This window comes from Hemibagrus wyckioides, linkage group LG15 (assembly GCF_019097595.1).
Source record: "Hemibagrus wyckioides isolate EC202008001 linkage group LG15, SWU_Hwy_1.0, whole genome shotgun sequence".
Taxonomy (NCBI): domain Eukaryota; kingdom Metazoa; phylum Chordata; class Actinopteri; order Siluriformes; family Bagridae; genus Hemibagrus; species Hemibagrus wyckioides.
The window spans coordinates 21739638-21757492 of NC_080724.1; the positions used below are offsets into that span (position 1 = coordinate 21739638).

Consider the following 17855-nt stretch of genomic DNA (forward strand, 5'->3'; position numbering starts at 1 on the left):
TTCAGTACTGGTCGGATCTTTCTGCTTATCCTTTAATGGTGCTGTAGATCTCTTGTCAGCCTCCCTGAAATATTCTTCCTTTGGTCTTCCTTTTGAAATACATCCTGTTTATTTTATTTTTTTATTTTTTGTTAAAATCCCATAAACCTACAGTTTTAACAGGACTGTGTAAACTATTTACATCCACTGTACATACACAAACATACACATTTTTACATTCAGTACAGTAATAAAGATGTTAAACGTTTTATAAATTATGTTTTTATGGTCTTGTTTACTGATATAATTATTATATACTAATTTTGTTGTGATTCTTATTATTGTTGTTATCGTTATTGACTTTTTATTTATGTATTTTTTAACTTCCTGTTTTTTCCGCCGGACCAATCAGAAATCTCCGCCTCATCCGGACATTCGACTTTCTGCACAAACCTAAACAGCGACTCTTATCTATTTCTTTATAACAGATATTTAGCTTCTCATAATGAAATAAAAAATAATAATAATAAACACGAAAAAAACAAAACCAAAACAAAAGAAACCCCAGCTGAACTAGCTTGTAGCGAATATTAGCCACAGGCTAACAGCGCTGACGCGCAGGGCTTTCTGGGATACGTAGTTTTTAGACAGTGTTTGTATTAGCATTAGCGTCAAAATTGTTTATTTTAACGGTTTGTAACTGTTTAGCTACCACGCATAATAGATGTCGGATATCATATCATCTATATTATCTGAAGCTTATAGGTGGGAACCGAAAGCGAAGGAAAGTCTTTTAAGTTTAACGGATGCAAAAAAAAAAGTAAAGCCTACAACAGAAATGAAAAGAAGAACTCATTTCCGACACTTATATGACGTCGGTAGCGCAGTTGTCGTAAAATCGCCAAGGCCATCCGCGACGCCATTAGCGTAATGTCTGTTAACGGTAAACGGAGGACGCTTCCGAAAATGGCGTACATACGGTTTGTGAATAGACGTTGATGAAGCGACCAAAGTAGTAAAAAAAAAAAACACTTCGCTTGAAGATTATGAGATTTGTGTGAGCTGCTCTGCTGTTAGCGTTCGGCTAGTTAGCATACACCTTAGCTAGCTAGCTAACTAAACACTTCTTCGGATTCCCTTTCCCCCCAAATGGACTGATTAAGGTAATAGCGTTATTATTTTTTATTGTCTTATGATTGTATAAACTTCTGTCGCAATTCATTAGAAAGAAAAATCCGGATAAACATTTTAGCCGGCTAGCTAGCTAGCTGAACCGAGCTTAGCTCAGTTAGCTCTCCGTGGATGCTACTTGTTGTTTAGGTAGCGAGCTAGCACATTTAAACTTTCCTTATTTCCCTATTAACACGTGGCTAGCTTTTCATCTTTTTTTTATTATTATTTGCATGAAGTAGATAAATGCATTTATCCGGATTGGATGAGGAATGAATCGGTGTAACATGCACAAGTCTAAAACAAAACAAACACAAAGCACTCAAGCGCCTATTTGATACTAATACGATTCAAGTACTGATTTAAAAGAAATAAATCTTTTAAGTAATAAATCTTCGCCTTCATGGATCGGATGTGGTTTATATATACACTATAATGTGTTTGCTTTGGGCTGGACATTAGCAAAACAAACTATAAAGTTCATTTATTATTATTTTCTGCCATTTTGTCTAGTTAATTAAATTCTACAGTGTGGCACAAATCTAACAGACGCTTATATGCTTCTTTCTGTTCTTTATAGCATAAAATACATCATAATAACTTCTCATCATACTGCAGCTGTATTACATTAGACTACTCTGAGTTATACTTCTGTGCTGTTGAATTCTGGATTCTGATTGGACAGAAGGTTTTGATTAGTTTTTTATAACAGCAGCCGGTAACCGTTTTATACATTAATAAATATGTATGTATGTATGTATGTGTATATATGTATGTATATGTGCTGCTGTCAATCATTTTCGTTTCTATAGCAACAGCTTGTTCACAGGGACTACAGCGGACGTTTCACGTAACGTACGCTATTGTTAGTTTCTGTAAGGAGAAATTTGTTTATTTAACATGTTATGGAAGGAGTCTCCAGTGTCGGAGGTAAAGCTGTCATTAACGTTTCTGTATAACATGACAAGCTGTGGGTTTGTTTGTTTGTTTGTTTTATTAACTAAACTACAAGGCTGTTGTGGAAGTGTTGGTTTATAGCGGCTATAACATTCCACATTATTTAAATGTAATTCTAACCATATGACCAGTGTGTTAACTTGACTTAATAAATGAATATCGTGTTCATTGACACATCGCTGTTATTACAAGAAAATAATCATCTAACAGCAACTCAGGAACTTCATGGCAGCATCCTGTCGTTATTTAGTTTACTCTAACTCTAACGACACAAAACAGGGTGTTTTCTTGATGGAGAACAAAATAAATTAGATTACAGACATGTGTCTTGTGTCAAAAGTATTCCTCCTGCATATACTGAAAGTAAATCACACACACACAAAAAAAAACAATTTTCCTTTTATGTACTCTGCAAAAGCCTTGTTTTTCTCGTTCCAACTTTAGCAAAGACCTGAGAGACCTCACATCTTCCTTTTTTGAAAAGGGCCATGGCGCAGCAGCCCGGCCCACCTGAGATCACATGGTGTACAGGATCTCCTGGGGTCACTCTGAGCACAGAGGACGACTCCGGATTGGAGGATGGAGATGACGTGTGTGGTAATCACGGAAACAGCAGCCCAGATCGGTCTCCGAATCCACATGGAGAAAAGGAATGCACCACTATCTTCGTCTCGTTCAAGGGAAACCTGGAAGATGTCGACTTTCAGCAGAAGCTTGACACCATCTTGAATGGGATGCCCCAGATGCTGTCATTGGGTGAGGGCACTTTGGGTGCTTAATATTAGTTGTTTAATACTAGATAGATACATAGAGAGAGAGAGAGAGAGAGAGAGAGAACCAGCAGCAAAACACCTTTATATTGTTTGTGTGTCTTTCAATTTCATGCACCTTTGACACTACATGCTCTATTTAATGCTAACTGGTATATTTTGCTGAAGGTCCTGAGAGGCTGGCGCCCCAGCGAGTGGAACCCTGGAACAGCGTGCGAGTCACGTTTAATATCCCCCGAGAAGCTGCTGAACGCCTGCGCCTCCTCGCTCAAAACAACCAGCAGCAGCTCCGGGATCTGGGGATCCTGTCAGTGCAGATTGAAGGTGTGATTTTTCTAGACTGTTCAGTGTTTTGTTGCTAAATCTGACTCAACTATTACGACACTCCTTCCTGTCATAGTACTTGTTAGCATAAGTTTTAAGTGTGCACTTATTCCCTAGCCTGTGTTTGTGGTATTTTTTTTTACATGTCTGTGAAAAATCTATACATACAGGTGAAGGACCCATCAATGTGGCAGGTGTGCAAAACCGAGGTCAGGAAGTCAGAGTGAATGGACCTATTGGGGCACCGGGTCAGATGAGGATGGATGTTGGGTTTCCTATGCAACAAGGCCCTGGTAATTGCATAAACCATCAGAGTCTTTTTATTAGTGTCAGTATTGATGTCTAAGGCAAGTTTTTATCAGAATGTTTTAAGATGATTTGTATTGTTGTGGCTAATAAAATATCTATAGAGTCCCTCTGACTTTGAAATGTAATGTTTTGAAGGTTAAGGCTGTACATGTTACAGTGCTTTCACATCAGTGCTTTCACATGTGTTTGGATGTTAAATAAAAGAGAGAGAAATCCCAGTGAAATTTAGTCTTGAAAGAGATTGATTATGGAGAGATTTATGGCACATTAATTGTGTCATTGCCGAAATTCCAACGTTGCAATGTAACCAAAAATAACTGGCGGTACTAATAAATAGTGTCTATTTTCGGTATGCAGTGTGATGCCCCCCAATTCTAGTCTATCCAAAAGTAATAATAATAAAAGTTTCCCAAATCCAACTTGAGAGAGATTGTTATAACACCTGGAAAAAGAAGTACCTGGATCAGGGTTACTGGGATCCTCTAGGCTTACTGGTGGTGTCTGTAAGCTAAAGACTAGGCAACACATGTAACCTGGTCATCTCAGCCCAAAATGGTGACATGGAGCCATTTTGTGGGTTCACCACCATAATGAAAAATGGTAGTCATTTGCAATGCCTGTAGGGAAGCAATTATTAAGTTTATAAAGAGTAAAAACTCTTAAAAGGTTTGGTTTGTTAAAAATAAGCTTATTAAATAAAGTACACACCTGGTAAACCAGTAATAATGTATATTATTAGGTTGTGCTGAATGAGGAATATTGATGATGTATGATGGTATTGATATTTTGTTTTTTTTGTTTTTTTTATTCTTATTATAATATATTTTTCAGCTGGAATGCGGATGAACAATCCCTCAATGGTGCCCTCTGGTCCCGGCATGGCTCCTCAGGGTATGGTGCCTGGCAGTAGTGGACAGATGCACCCGAGGGTACCGAGGCCAGCAACACAATCAGGTGAGTGATTTGAATTTTCCGCCTGTCTACAACTATGTTGTTTTTTTATCTCCATTAAAGTGTGTTGTTGTTCTTCAGATTCAATGGATCCCATGATGTCTGGACTCGCTTTGCAGCAGCAGCAACAGCTGCCACACCCACAGGGAACACATGGTCCACCCACCCCTATGGGTCCACAGGGACATCACATACAGGGCTTACAAGCAAACCGGCAGCTCAATCCAGCCGCCCTACAACAACTACAGCAGCAGCAGCATCAACAACAGCAGGCTCAATTAGCACAGTTGAGTGGTGCTCGTGGCCCATTTAATCCTTCAAACCAGATTCCTGTCCCTCCTGGTTGGCTTCAGCCACCACCTGCTCAGGGGTCTATGCCTCCAAATTGGAGAAAAGCTCCCCCACAAGCTCAAATAGGGCAGCGTCCTCCTTCTTTGGCAACTGTGCAAACACCAAACCATCCTCCGCCACCATATCCCTTCGGTAGCCAGCAGGCTGGGCAGGTTTTTAATGCCATGGCTCAGCAGCAGACAGCAGGGCCAAACCAGTTTGCAGCCCCTCAGCCGAAAGGTCCCCAAGGAGTTGTGGGTGTTGTTGGATCAAGGGTGCCTCCTCCCTTGCCTCCTGTGTCTGCTTCACAGGGCAACCTTGCTGCAAAGTCCCCTGGATCATCATCTTCACCATTTCAGCAGGGTTCACCTGGAACCCCACCTATGATTGGACAAGGTCAAGGTCAGCTAGGTCCACGTCCAACAACTCCCCAGGGGTTCCCACAAGGAGTTGGCTCCCCAGGCAGGGCTGTGTTAGGGCAGCAGGGGAATGTTCAGCCAGGTTTTATGGGAATGCCTCAGCATGGCCAGGTTCCCCAAGGAGGGATGGGAGGTATGCATTCTGTAGTTGTATATGAACATGTATGCAATGGCTTATTCAGTTCATCTTTTCAGCTTTGTAGTAGACACTAAAATGAAAGATTTTTTTCTTGGTTACAGGTATGCCAAAACGAATGCCAATGGGGTTCCCAAATGTAAGTCAGAACTTTGCACAAGTACAAGTTACCGCAAGTGGGGCAGGAGCGCCGACAGGTGGTACCCTTCAGCTTCAAAGTGGCCAAAACATGGCTCATCCTGGTACGATCTTTGTTTGTTTATTGTTAGATTGAATAAATAAATTGTTTAATTTTTTTTAATGTTTCAATTAAAATTTGTTGTAGGTCCACAACCTTCAGTTTCAACACCAAACCACATGCAGCCTAATTCCCTACAACCTGCTGGAATTGGCCATCATGGCGGAATGGCTCCTCAGCCTCCATCCACCTCTGGTGGTGGTATGGGCCAACCACAGTCAGGTCTACAGACCCAGATGATGGGTATGCAGTCCCAGCTTCAAAATCAGCCTGTTGCCTCCTCTCAAGGTCAAATGGTGCAAGGCCAGGCAGGGGGTCAGACTGTCCTTTCCCGGCCCATGAATCAAGGACAGCGAGGACTGACCCCTCCTAAACAGTTAATGCCTCCACAGGGACAAGGGATGATGCAGAACCAGGCCCAGCTTGGTGGGGGGCAGGGGCACCAAGCATTACTGATGCAGCAGCAGCAGCAACAACAGCAGCAGCAGCAGCAACAACAACAGCAGCAGCAACAACAGCCACAGCAACAGCACCAACATCAGCAACAAGCATCACAGCAGCAGAATGCTATGATGGAACAGATGGTAGCCAACCAAATGCAAAGCAACAAGCAAGCTTTTGGGGCCAAAGGTCAACCAGCTGTTATGCCAGGTCAGATGATGCGAGGCCCATCCCCTAACATGGTGCAGTTTCAGTCGCAACAACAGCAGCAAATGGCTCAGTTGCAACAGCAGCAACTACAGCAGCAGCAGCTTCAACTGCAACACCAACAGCCACAACAACAGCAATTACAGCAGCAGCAACTACAGCAGCATCAGCAGCAAATGGCACAACAGTCCCAGCAGATACCAGTCAATGGTAATCCCAACCAAACATTAGGGATGCATGGTCCTCAAATGCGAGTTCCAGGACATTTGGTTCAGCAACAGCTCCAACAGCAGCAGCAGCTTCAGCAAAAACAACAGCAACAACATCAGCAACACATGATGCTACAGCAGCAACAGCTACAGCAGCAACAGCTACAGCAGCAACAGCTACAGCAGCAACAGCAGCAGCAGCAACAGCTACAGCAGCAACAGCTTCAGCAGCAACAGCTACAGCAGCAGCAGGCTGGCCAACAGCACTCACATCAGCTTGGAGATGGCACTGGAAACACAGGTGATATGAGCCAACAGCAGATGCTTCCTGACATGCAAATGCAGCAGCAGCAGCAAGGTATGATGGGAGGGCCTCAACACATGCAGGTGGGCAATGGACATTTTCCTGGCATGCCTTTCAATTCTCAGTTTGCTGGCCAGATGGCCATTGCTGGACAAGCAGCTGGGTTTCCAGTGAACAAGGATGTGACCCTGACTAGTCCCTTATTAGTTAACCTACTTCAGAGTGACATTTCTGCCAGCCAGTTTGGGCCAGGTGGAAAACAAGGAGCTGGTGGGGTTGGTGTGAACCAGGCCAAACCAAAAAAGAAGAAACCACCTCGTAAGAAGAAACCAAAAGCAGGCGAGGGGCAGCAGTCTGTAGAAGGCCTTGGGTAAGGGGGAAAGATATATGTCTATGTATTTTTTTTTTTTTTTTTTTTTCTATTTAGTTACTCAGGAAAATTTAAAATGAGCATGTGAAATGTTTTTTTCCGTCATGTAGAGGTTTGGATTCAGCCCCACAAGGGTTGGATGATGCAGAGTTGCAAGGTCTGGGTAGTGATCAAGGAGCTGGCACAGATTCTTCTAACTCAAAGCTCCCCGAATTTGCTAATCGACCAGGTAAGAGATTTCAGAACACTCCCTTTGACATGAATATCAAGTGAAATGTAAGCAAGATTTATATTTGCTGCCAAAAAAGCTTCACAAAAGTGAATTCTTTTTGTAAACCGTGATTGCATATATGCTTAAAATATATCTATAGTCTATGATTGTTTTGGCCAAAAGTTAGCATGTAGGCTGCTAATTGGGTATTTTAATACCTTGTTTCTCTTTAAGGCTTTTCGGGACAATCAGGAGATCAAAGGGTTTTACAGCAAATGCCATTGCCATTCATGGCCCAGCAGCAGCAACAACAGATGCAACAAATGCAGCAGCAACAGTTACAACAAATGCATCAGCAGCAGCAAGAACAACAACAACAACAACAACAACAGCAGCAGCAGCAGCAGCAAATACAGCAGCAGCAACAAATGCAGAAGCAACAGATGCAAATGCAGATTTCAGGTCAACCTGGAACACCACAAGGTCCACAACAAGGACAACATCAAATCCATCCGCATCACTTGCAGCCGCCAACACAGCACATGCAGCAGCAGCAACAGCAACCACTGACACAACAGCAGCAGCAACAACACGTGATGATGATGCTTAAAATGCAGGAGCAAGCAAAGAATCGTCCCCCACTTCAACAAAGTGGCCATCCCCAAAGACCTCTTGTTAATCCTGGTGATCCTGCACAGAGAATGCCTGTATCTCAACAAGGCAACATGCCTGTAATGATCAATTTACAAGGGCTTGGCGGTGTCACACCCTCTCCAGAAAAAGGCAGAGGCATGCAGCCTGTAGTAAATTCTCCGTTGGCTGCTGCAGCTAGAAGAATGCCCCATCCAGACATTGGGCAGGGAACCGTAGGAATGGCACAAGAGGAAGCACCAGGCACCCCTATCTTGCAGGACAGGGCATCAGTTGAAATGGCACCTCAAGCAGGGAATGCCAGTCAACAAAATGTTGTCAGCCAAGGTCCTAATTCTCATTTGTTGAAGTCTGTACCTTCATCAGTCCCTCAGCAACCAGGAGCAAGTCCACAGCAACAGCCCCAGCAAGCACCAATGGCCGGCTCACACAACCTTCATTTTCCTAGCGCTCCTTCAACTTCCCAAAGTTCCCGCCCTAAGACGCCAAACCGTGCCAGTCCTAGACCGTATCACCATCCCTTAACCCCCACCAACCGTCCACCCAGCACTGAGCCTTCAGAGATAAATCTCTCTCCTGAGAGACTGAATGCATCAATTGCTGGTCTTTTCCCCCCAAAGATTAACATCCCTCTGCCACCTCGACAGCCTAACTTAACTCGAGGTTTTGATCAACAAGGTCTAAACCCTACCACTTTGAAAGCTATTGGGCAGGCTCCACCAAGCCTGGCACCTCTGAACAACAGTAACGCTAGTGGTCATAATAGTGTTCAGCAGGGTTTTACACAAGCTAATAATGCCTCTGCCAATACAGGTGCTAAGCAAGAGAAACAGACGGTTGGAGGGCAAACAAAGCGAGCTAGTCCCAGTAACAGTCGACGATCTAGTCCTGCCTCAAATAGAAAAACGGCCACTCCCAGCCCTGGAAGACAGAAGTGGACTAAGAACCCCTTAACCTCAATACCAAATCATCAACAAATGGCTGGTTCCCAAACTGTAATGGCCAGTGCTTCATCAGTCCTCCCAAGTCCCACTACATCTGTATCATCAGTAGGAACTCTAGATCTCCAGCAAAATCTAAACCCTCTGCAAGTACTGCCTAGTAACTCCGATGCAATGAGAGAGAGCCAGGGGCAGGCACCACAGCTGGACTCGCGTCAGACTACACAAGTGGAAAGAGATCAATCTGCTCTTAGAATGGCAAATCAACGCTTGCCATCCCATGAGCCAAAAATTCAAGAAATAAATATGCCACCTGAGCAACCATCAGATGAGCTGCATCAACCTCAGAATCCACCACTGCAGGAGCACGGTTCTGCTGTTTCTTTTAGAGACGCTCCAACATCCCTCAATCAGTTGCTAGAAAATACAGGCCACACATCCTCGTCCACAAAGCCACCCATGGTTACTCCTCCGGTAGCTTTGGTGGAACAAGAGAGTCACCGTAACCCCAACACCCCACAGAGCAGTGATAGTGTGCTGCCATTACCCACTAGTGAACATGAACAAAAATCCAAGATTGGTTCAATGGCTAGCACAAATGTGATCCAGACTAGTAGTCCAAGCCCACAGTCATCCTCTGGTGTGTCCAGTGTTAGCCCAAGTTTGCTTACTAGCTCTGCTTCAAATTCCATTCTACATCCCAACCCTTCAGTTAGTACTAAACCTATTACAAGTATGTCTCAAACAGTCTTGCATAGACCTACATCATCAGGGTCCACTCAACCAAAACAGATAACCGTTTTTGTAACCTCCAATCCCATGAGTTCTGCTGCTAGCACAGCATCTGCAGTGCCTCCAGCCATTGTCTCAACAGTGCTTGCAGTACCTACTAAGAGCATAAGACCTCCAGAAGTGCACCAGTCTGCTTCTACTCAGAATCGTCCTCCACAGTTTATCACAGGACCCGTCATTTTCCAAGTCCCATCTGTCTCTGTACCATCAAGCACCAACGTGGTTTCTCAGCCTGTCACTATGGTTGGGCCCATACAAGTAACTGCCAACATTCAGCTCTCTCCTGCTCCAGTTTCAGCCACAGCTACCACTCTGTCTGCTCCTACAGCAACACATTCCCCTATTGTAAGCATAGCCACAAGTCAGCCAAGTCGTACCATGATTGGACAAATCCAAGTCCAGGTGCCTGCAAGTCAGGCATCTTCTCTAAACACAGTCCATCCTCCTCAGCAAGAGAGCACTTCTGATGCCCCGGTCTCAAAAATAAGTCCTGTAGGACAATCATCTTCTTTACAACCTAGCACATCTATTTCCCAATCTGTCCAACAACCACTGGGATTTTTGCCTCCCTGCTCCAGCCCAGGGACTACTGCTGTTACCCGCAGGAGTCCCCTCTCACAATCACTGACAACTATCACCAAGAGCAGTCCAGTCCAAAATGTTCTGAGCAAGACTTCCACCCCCCACAGCAGTGACACCCATCAGATGCAACAGCAGACCACAAACCAGTCAGGAAAACCTATAGACACTGCATCATCATCACTTAAAGTGGGTGCAAATGCAACACTTTCTAGTCTACCACCTCCTTCCACAGCGGTCTCATCTGCAGCACCCGCACCTCAGCTGTCGGCACTAGTACCTACAGTTTCTTCTTCTGCACCTGTGCAGATTCCTCTGCCTGTTTCCTCTTCCACCACTACACCCAGTCCTTCACTGATCGCTCCCAGCTCTGCTGTGGAACCTCAAGACAGTTCTGCTTCCAGTTCTCCACCAATCACTAGTATGTCTGCACCATCTGTTCCACCTTCTGCTTCTGTCCCACCAGTGACCCCTGCACCATCCACTGTTCCTACAGCAGGTTCATCTTCACTACTTCCAGCTGTGGAAGCACAACCTTCCACGGTAATAGAGACGAGCTTGCCTGAGCCAGCAAACCCCACGGCGCCTGCTGCAGATACTCCAGGTTTTCAAGGATTTTTCTTTAATATAACAAATTATTCTAGAAATGATTTTGGCCGGAAAGTATTTCAGGTTATTGTCAGATTTCTTAGTAAGTCTTTGTTAGTTAGTCTTATTGTTTCTGGTATCTACAATTATAGTGCTCAAGACTAATTAAATGTTACTAATATGTCGATACAGCTCAGCCTGCACAGGATCAACAGCAAACCGGTAAACACTGTTATTTCTCTTTATAACACTTCTATTGTTTCTCCTAGACGTATTTGTAAACTACATTCATAATGGAATCATTTAAAATTTTCACATGCATCCATGCACATAAATAGTTCTCTCTAATTGGACACCACTTACCTCCTTCAATTAAAACAAACCATCAGATGAGCCAATCAGCACCTGAATCTAGAGTGATTTGATGGTCCCTGGGTGGTTTAAAGCTCTCCAGTATTAAGTGGAAGCTTTTAAATGTTTCCAGCGTCTACGTTTTTACTCGAACAGATAAGTGGCAGCTTTTCCCCCAGGCCCCTGGTGATTACTGTGAAAGCTTGTATATTATCACACCCCTTTTTCTATCCAAGACAGATCTTTAGCAGGACCATACATTATTCCAATTTTGGAGCTGGCAGGTCTGTGTTTATCTGAAGTGGTAATCCATGTTTTCTTTTTTTTCAAGGAGAAACAGTGCCCTCTGTGGCAGAACAGGGGTAAGACAAACCCTTACACAAGAGTTATATTTTTCATTCTCATCTCATCATTTCAGTTTCTCCTCTTTTTTTGTTTCTTAATGTGGAATGTCTAAGCATCCATTTTCTGTGGTTACTATGTCGTTATTTCTGTAAAATGTTTCGTTTATGTTTAACAAACTTTTTTTTTTGCTTTAGTAGTAATATGAAGTGATTTCCTGGTAATCACTAACTTTGGTGTCACAATCATTAAAATCATGAATTTCTTAAAAACCAAAATCATTCAACTCAAATTTGGGGATTTGCGGGTTTTTTAAAAAAGAAAAAAAATCAATGTTAAGCAACAAAGCAGTTTACCGCTGTTTTTCCACTTCTATAACAGATGGGCAAAGAAAAGAAAGACGCCCATCGACTTAGCCCAAAGGTATGTATATACCAAACCTGAAGATCCCCTGCGCTGGTGTGTGCACAGGGCAGTGTGACCAGTTTAGTAAACGTGGTTAAGAAGAGGATGGACGTTGTCTGGTTATCTGTGGTAGATGAGGAAAAACAGCAATTCCTGAATTGTAAAGGGGCTCCGGTGGAGCCTGTAGGCTTAATAATAATGATAATAATAATAATAATAATAATAATAATAATAATAATAATAATAATAATAATAATAAGTTGGACCTTGACTGTGATACCTAAGTGAAACATGGAATACACTGCACAAATATTATCAATGCACACTATAAATAAAAATCATAATTTTGTCATTAGTATCCTATTCAACTTGTTGCTGTCTCCCTGCTCCTGTCCTGCACTTTTTAGGGAAGCAAGAAGCCACGCCGAAAAGGCAAAAGGCCCCAGCCGAAGGAGCTCACGAGCTGAGAAGGACACTGAAGAGGAAGTGCCTGAAAATGGACAGAGAAAGAGGGCAGCCAGACCAGGGTCAGCCTCTTCCAACCCAGGGAAAGCTGCAGGTGAGGATTTATAATATTATAAACATACCACAGACTCACTGATGTATGGATTCTAATAAATAAAATATCTTTTAATCAATAAACATTGTTACGCTATGAGAGGAATTTGCTTCACCCTTAAGATGTTACTTTGGGACGTTTTGTTAGAAGAAAATACACTATGTTGCCAAACGTTTTGGGACACCTCTCAAAATCATTGTTTTTCAGGGGTTGGGCTTGGCCCCTTAGTTCCAGTGAAAGGAACTCTTAATGCTTCAGCTTCATACCAAGGCATTTTGGACAATTTCATGCTCCCAACTTTGTGGGAGCAGTTTGGGGATGACCCCTTCCTGTTCCAACATGACTGCACACCAGTGACCAAAGCAAGGTCCATAAAGACATGGATGAGTGAGTTTGGTGTGGAGGAACTTGACTGGCCTGCACAGAGTCCTGACCTCAACCCCATAGAACACCTTTGGGATGAATACAGCTTCACAGAACACCTTTGGCAGCTATAACAGCTTCAACTCTTCTGGGAAGGCTTTCCACAAGGTTTAGGAGTGTGTTTATGGGAATTTTTGACCATTCCTCTAGAAGCACATTTGTGAGGTCAGACACTGATGTTGGACGAGAAGGTCTGGCTCACAGTCTCCACTCTAATTCATCCCAAAGGTGTTCTATGGGGTTGAGGTCAGGTTCCTCCATGCTCCAGTCATGTTGGGAGCATGAAATTGTCCAAAATGTCTTGGTATGACGCTGAAGCATTAAGAGTTCCTTTCACTAGAACTAAGGGGCCGAGTCCAACCCCTGAAAAACAACACCTGAACTCAATGATTTGTAAGGGTGTCCCAAAACCTTTGGCAATATAGTGTAAGTAGAGAACATGCAAAAAAGAATAAACACAATGCATTTGTTGATCAATGTTTTCTTGATGATTTTTGTTTTTAAGAATCAAACACTGGAGCGAGTCCCACGCAGGCCAAGCGAAGGAAGTCAAAGTGATCATGAAGCTTAACACACCTGTGAAATGTACATTTCTCTCTTGAACTGTTTTATCTGCTGTTTTTCCTGTAATCGTTCGTGTGTGTGTGTGTGTGTGTGTGTGTGCGCGCGCATGTGGTAGTAGTCATGTACAGAAACATGTTTTTAAAAAGAAATTAATGATGTTTTTGTTCCCTGATACTAAGTGATATCCTATTTACAGCTGTGTGTGTGTGTGTGAGAGAGAGACAGACGTGTCCTGTTTTTTATATATGCTGGATTAATCATGAAGCCTGATGATGGATTGTATAATAATGTTACAAAAATGGTTTAAAAATGTTTTGTTTGTTTTTTTAAAAATACTTGTCCCTGGACATGGATTACTTAATTGTCTGCGCACTTCTCACCTCCTTGTTACTTGAGTACATTTTGTTTAAATATGAAATTGTGATGTTTTTCTTCTTCTTCTGTTCATTTGGGCAGCTAAATATATTTTTTTCCTCTAACATCCTCTCACACACACACACACACTTGCCCCCCTCCCACCCCCCAGCAAACATGAATCTCAATCATGAACCTGAAATTTAAAATAAAAGCTTGATTACATCAACAAAAAGGAAAGGGCTTTCATTTCAATGATTTTTTAAATAAAAGAAATGAATGGATAATTATTTGTAAATATGAATAGTTTATTTACAATTCCAGGACGGCATGTGGTATTGATGATTTAATAAATCGTAACTCCTATACATTACCAAGCAACAGTTTGTCCAGAATTTTTCTTAAAGTTTACAATTTTTACAATAATGAATCAACATGGTGAAAGAAAACTTGTGGAGTTCTGCAGTGACCAAGAAAAGTGTTGAATAAATTAATGTATTTTTGAATTTGAGAGCATCTTCTCAAACCTGCACCATCACATGCTTCACCTTTCCCAAATAAATCATCAGTCAATCATTTTATATACACTGCTCAGAAAAATTAAAGGAACACTTTTTAATCAGAGTGTAGTGTCCAGTCAGTTAAACTCCTGGGATATTGATCTGGTCAGTGCTTTGAGGTGCACTAGATGGGCAACGAAACAGGAATGGTTTTACAGGTGGAGGCCACTGACATTTTTTTTCCCCTACTCATCTTTTCTGACTGTTTTGCATTTGGCTAGGGTCAGTGTCACTACTGGTAGCATGAGGCGATACCTGGACCCTACACAGGTTGCACAGGCAGTCCAACTCCTCCGGGATGGCATATCAATACGTCCCATTGCCTGAAGGTTTGCTGTGTCTCCCAGCACAGTCTCAAGAGCATGGAGGAGATTCCAGGAGATTGGCAGTTTCTCTAGGAGAGCTGGACAGGGCCGTAGAAGGTCCTTAACCCATCAGCAGGACCGGTATCTTCTCCTTTGTGCAAGGAGGAACAGGATGAGCACTGCCAGAGCCCTACAAAATGACCACCTGCAGGCCAATGGTGTGAATGTCAGACCAAATGTAATGGAGGCCAGCAGGAGGTTCTGTGCAGGTAAACCTCACTCCCCAGATCTCAAGAGGCGCACTGGCGATTGACACTAATGGCTGAAGTCTTTAGCCTCCTTGTTAGTGCGCCTGCCTCCCACGCCGGAGACCTGGGTTCAAGATCGGCTTGGAGCAGTTGCAATAGGACCCGGGAACGTTACACAAACCATCAGAAACAGACTTCATGAGGGTGAACATCCTCTAGTGGGCCCTGTGCTCACTGCCCGGCACCGTGGAGCACGATTGGCATTTGCCATTGAACACCAGAATCGACAGGTCCACCACTGGCCCCCTGTGCTTTTCACAGATGAGAACAGGTTCACCCTGAGCACATTTGACAGATGTGAAAGGATCTGTTATGCTGTCTGTAACATCGTTCAGTATGACCGGTTTGCAATGGGTCCTGCGTTCCTCCTGGTGCATGACAATGCCCAGCTTCATGTGGCAAGAGTCTGCAGGCAGGTACTGGAGGATGAAGGAATTGATACCATTGAATGGCCCCCACGTTCACCTGACCTAAATCCAATAGAACACCTCTGGGACATTATGTTTCGGTCCCTCCAATTCCGCCAGACTGTCCAGGAGCTCAGTGATGCCCTGGTCCAGATCTGGGAGCAAATAGTCAGGTCAAGTCAGGAAGCTTTATTGTCATTTCGACCACATATACTGTAGCTGATGCAGTACATAATGAAAAGAAACAATGTTTCTCCAGGACCCTGGTGCTACATAGACAAGATACAACATATAACAACAGAACAGAAACAACAACACAGAGCTAGGACAGAAGTTTGTCCTAGCTACATACAGCGCAGTGTGTGCAACCAGGTGCAAACAGTACAAAGACAAGACAGTGCAGAAACAGGAAGTACAAAAAAACACCACAAGACAGGACACAGTGCCGAAAAACATGTGCAACAAAACAAAATGGAATGTGTAAACTCAAGAAACTTAAAAACTGGTATTTAATAACATACCTACACTACTCACAAAAAGTTAAGGATATCTGGCTTTTGGGTGAAATTTATGGAAAATGTAAAAGGTTCACGCTACAGTGATATTATATCATGAAAGTAGGGCATTTAAGTAGAAGCATGCAATGGTGATTTCCTCATCTCAAACAATTTATTGAAACAAAAGCCAACAACAGTGGTGGGTATACCACAACAAAAAATCTCAATGTCTCAATAATCTGTCATGTGCCCTTGACCATCAATTACAGCTTGACAACAACGTCTCATGCTGTTCAAGAGTCGACTTATTGTCTGCTGAAGCCACTCTTCTTGAAGGGCGGCCCTCAGGTCATTGAGGTTCTGGGGTGTAGGATTATGAGCCTCTACACGGCGACTCGGCTGATCCCATAGGTTTTCTATGGGATTCAGGTCTGGAGAAAGTGCAGGCCACACCATTTGAGGTACCCCAGCCTCCAATCTAATTATCTAATGATGCGACCTCAATGAGCTGGAGCATTGTCGTCCATGAAGATGAAATTAGGCCTGTGTTGTTCATGCAGGGGCACAATGACTGGATTAATGATGATATTCAGGTAGTATTGGCTTGTCACTGTACCATTCACAAGATGTAGGGCAGTTCTGTATTGAGTGGACACACCTGCCCAGACTGTAACACCACCACAACAGTGGCTGATGCATAGCATTCTCCTTGACGTCTCCAACATCGTTGGCGGCCATCATTTCTGCTCAATGTGAATCGACTTTCATCAGAGAACAGCACTGAGGCCCACTGGTCCCTCGTCCAGCGTAAATGCTCCCTGGCCCGACGCCTGTGCCTGGGGGTGTGGTCAGGTACCCTTGCAGGTCGTCTAGCACGCAGACCACACTGATGTAAACGGTTTCGGATGGTCTGACGTGACACTTGGGTTCCTCTCACCTCCCTTAAATGTGCCTGGAGTTGAGTGGCATTCATCATCCGGTTCGGCAGGGCACTGTTCATAATGAAGCGGTCATCAACGTGGGATGTGCCCAAAGGACGTCCACTTCTATGCCTTTCTGTGACTCTTCCAGTCTCTCTGTATCTCTGTCCCAACCTGCTGATGACACTCTGTGACACTCTAAGCTCAGTGGCCACTTCCCTCTGAGAACATCCTGTTTGAAGCCTCACAATGGTGAGGTTCTGTTGATCAGTTGTTAGGTGTGGTCTTGGTCTCATGATGTCAAAATGTGAACCGCATGATGAAGAGGACTGTTTTAATACCAATTCTAATGGAACCAGAAAATTTATTGGTGGATTCATGGATCAAACACCAGTTGTGAATTTTGCCGTTAAGCACCTTGTTAGAGAACAGCAAGTTCTGCAGAAAGTACTGAAACACTGAACAGTTGGACATGTGCATTCAAAAGAGTAGAGAAGGTCAAATTAAGTTCACCTGGAAACAGTGCATTTTAGGTGCATCCTGAAATTTCACCCGAAAGCCGAATATCCTTAACTTTTTGTGAGTGGTGTATTTATAGCAGCATGACAGTATGAAGTGTGCAAAAATGGCAGTACAAACTACTGAGTACCATTTTGAGTTGCTGCAATGAAATCCATTTCACGTTGATTTTTGGGGTGTCTTTGAATTCAGCCCTCTGATGAATTCAGGCATCCTTTCATTCCTAACACATTACCCAGTCCAGATCAGTTTAGATATCCAGCATGATTTTTCCCCATTGAGATCTGATGTGTTTTCAAAGTGTTCCTTTAATGTGAGGGAGGGAGGGAGGGAAGGAGAGAGAGAGAGGGATGGAGGGGGAGAGAGAGAGAGAGAAATATTGTTTTTGTTAATGATTTTGAGTTATAACTTCTCAGAAACTCTCATTACTTTGACCACCAACATCTAAATTTAATTCTTAGTCTG

General features: G+C 43.3%; 1 protein-coding gene across 1 annotated transcript; it reads left to right on the forward strand.

Annotated features, from left to right (window-relative positions):
* The first annotated feature begins 983 nt into the window (after window positions 1-983).
* On the forward strand, window positions 984-14250 carry ncoa6 (nuclear receptor coactivator 6). Its single transcript, XM_058409505.1, has 15 exons — window positions 984-1142; window positions 2551-2862; window positions 3045-3200; window positions 3371-3493; window positions 4341-4463; window positions 4542-5342; window positions 5450-5587; window positions 5671-7114; window positions 7225-7343; window positions 7560-10892; window positions 11069-11098; window positions 11559-11589; window positions 11951-11992; window positions 12382-12533; window positions 13462-14250. Exons 2-15 carry the CDS (start codon window positions 2595-2597, stop codon window positions 13512-13514), a joined length of 6813 nt encoding a protein of 2270 aa, XP_058265488.1. The 5' UTR covers window positions 984-1142; window positions 2551-2594; the 3' UTR covers window positions 13515-14250.
* Window positions 14251-17855: the final 3605 nt, after the last annotated feature.